The sequence below is a fragment of the Adiantum capillus-veneris genome, chromosome 4, assembly GCF_014529385.1.
Source record: "Adiantum capillus-veneris isolate H3 chromosome 4, ASM1452938v2, whole genome shotgun sequence".
In the NCBI taxonomy this organism is placed as follows: Eukaryota; Viridiplantae; Streptophyta; class Polypodiopsida; order Polypodiales; family Pteridaceae; genus Adiantum; species Adiantum capillus-veneris.
The window spans coordinates 20,094,934-20,096,590 of record NC_140934.1 but is presented as its reverse complement, the minus strand read 5'-3'; the positions used below and the strand labels follow the sequence as shown (position 1 = coordinate 20,096,590).

Here is a 1,657-nt window from a genome sequence, read left to right as displayed (position 1 = left end):
ACAAATGAATGAAGTGAAAAAGGGAAGAGCAATAAATTTACAGAAGGTGGATCAGAGTGAGCAGGGATGATAGGGAAGGTGTCTCGACAGTGCAACATATTGAACATGAGAAGTCCACAGAAGAGAAGACAAGCAGTCAAACAAAACTTCCTGATTTATATAGAAGGCAGTTACAAGGCGATTTCATATGTTTAATAGAAACAAGAATTGATACTGAAGAGGACGTAGGAAACATTCCCGGCTAGAACTTCAAAAATCTAGATGGTGTGAACATCTCTGGCGTAGGTAGCTCTAGTAAATGTAGCCGGGTTCGCTCAGTGACGCATGATAGCATCACGTATAGAAGGCCAGGGGCGAAAACTTCTTTTACAATGAGCAAGACGTTGGAGTTGATTGTTGCGCCTTGGGACTTGTGTCTAGTCATAGCGTAGGTGAGAGCTAGTGGGAATGTGGATTTATGGTACCAGTGCCCATTAAATGTTCGTTTGCTATGCCTGGACCGTCGAAGCGTAAGTTCCTGTTTGGATGTGTCGAGTGTGACTTTGATTGCTTTGACGCCTCCTTCTTCATCTTGGAGGATTTCGTCTACGCGACATAGTGATCCATTGGCTGCTCCAATTGTTAAGTCTATGTTCTCTGTTATCAGCGCCTTTGCTCCTTCTGCTATTCTGTCAATTGCGTGGAAGTCGGGATCTTCAAGCCATGCTTGGAGCTCAGGGACGTTGTGTGCGTTTGTCTTGAGGCCGATTTGGATGATGTGAATATGCCGATGGAAGCGTTCGAAGAGAAGGTTATTATAATATCGAGCGTCACTCTTGTGTGTGCAAATGATTGTCATATTCCTATCCATGTGTTGCTCTAGTTGATCCTGCGTTATGATGCGATCACCGAGCGCATCGTGGATCTCTTTCTTTGTGGGGAGCCTGACTCTTATTGTATTGAGGAGCTCTATGAAAGAGATAGCTTTTGCATGGCGCACTGAGCAAGACATAATGTACGTGGTAGCAGTGGACCAATAAGTGGAGCTTGTGATGTGGCATGAGTAGCAATGATCACTTTGATGCCTGCATACCGGAGGCAACTGTGCCAAATCACCGAACAAGAAGGGCTTTTTATCTTTGAATGGGTCTAGCAGTGTGCTGTTCGTGACATTCACAATTTGTCGTACTATGAGATCAAAAGTTTGCTTTGTCAACATAGAAATCTCGTCTATGATAATCGTGTCTGCTTCTTTGATACTGACGTATCTGTCATCAGTTTCGGAGATTGATAGGGGATACTGCTGTGCGCGCAACGGTATCTTGAATTGGTAATGGACAGTTGTTGCGATGTTGCTTAACCTCGTGGTCGCTGCACCAGTCGAAGCAGCGAGTGTGACAATTTTCCCTTGCATTATGAGTTGGCTTGTGATATATCTTATGAGGAAGCTTTTGCCACTGCCAGGAGTGCCTGTGATCACATGCAGACCGCCCTTTGCTGCTGTGAGCTTCTTGTAGATCTCTGCTTGTTCAGATGTCAGTGACGCGTTCTGGACGTTCTGAAGCTCGTTTAGAAGGGCAGAGATACGAGAAGTCATGTCCTGTTGCTCGTAGTCTGTTTGCACATCTGGAGATTGAAATGAGGTAGCCTTTATTGAGGATGTCTTCTGTAGTATCAT

At 44.8% G+C, this 1,657-nt stretch overlaps 1 protein-coding gene across 1 annotated transcript; it reads right to left on the bottom strand.

The window, feature by feature from the left end:
• Positions 1-241: 241 nt before the first annotated feature.
• On the bottom strand, positions 242-1,657 carry LOC147458830 (uncharacterized). The gene has a single exon (XM_086511510.1). The coding sequence runs from the start codon at positions 1,655-1,657 to the stop codon at positions 242-244; it is 1,416 nt and encodes a 471-aa protein (XP_086367636.1).

What these genes read in the sequence shown, in the direction of transcription:
- LOC147458830 (XM_086511510.1), bottom strand. Translation starts at nt 1,657, where the DNA reads ATGATACTACAGAAGACATCCTCAATAAAGGCTACCTCATTTCAATCT.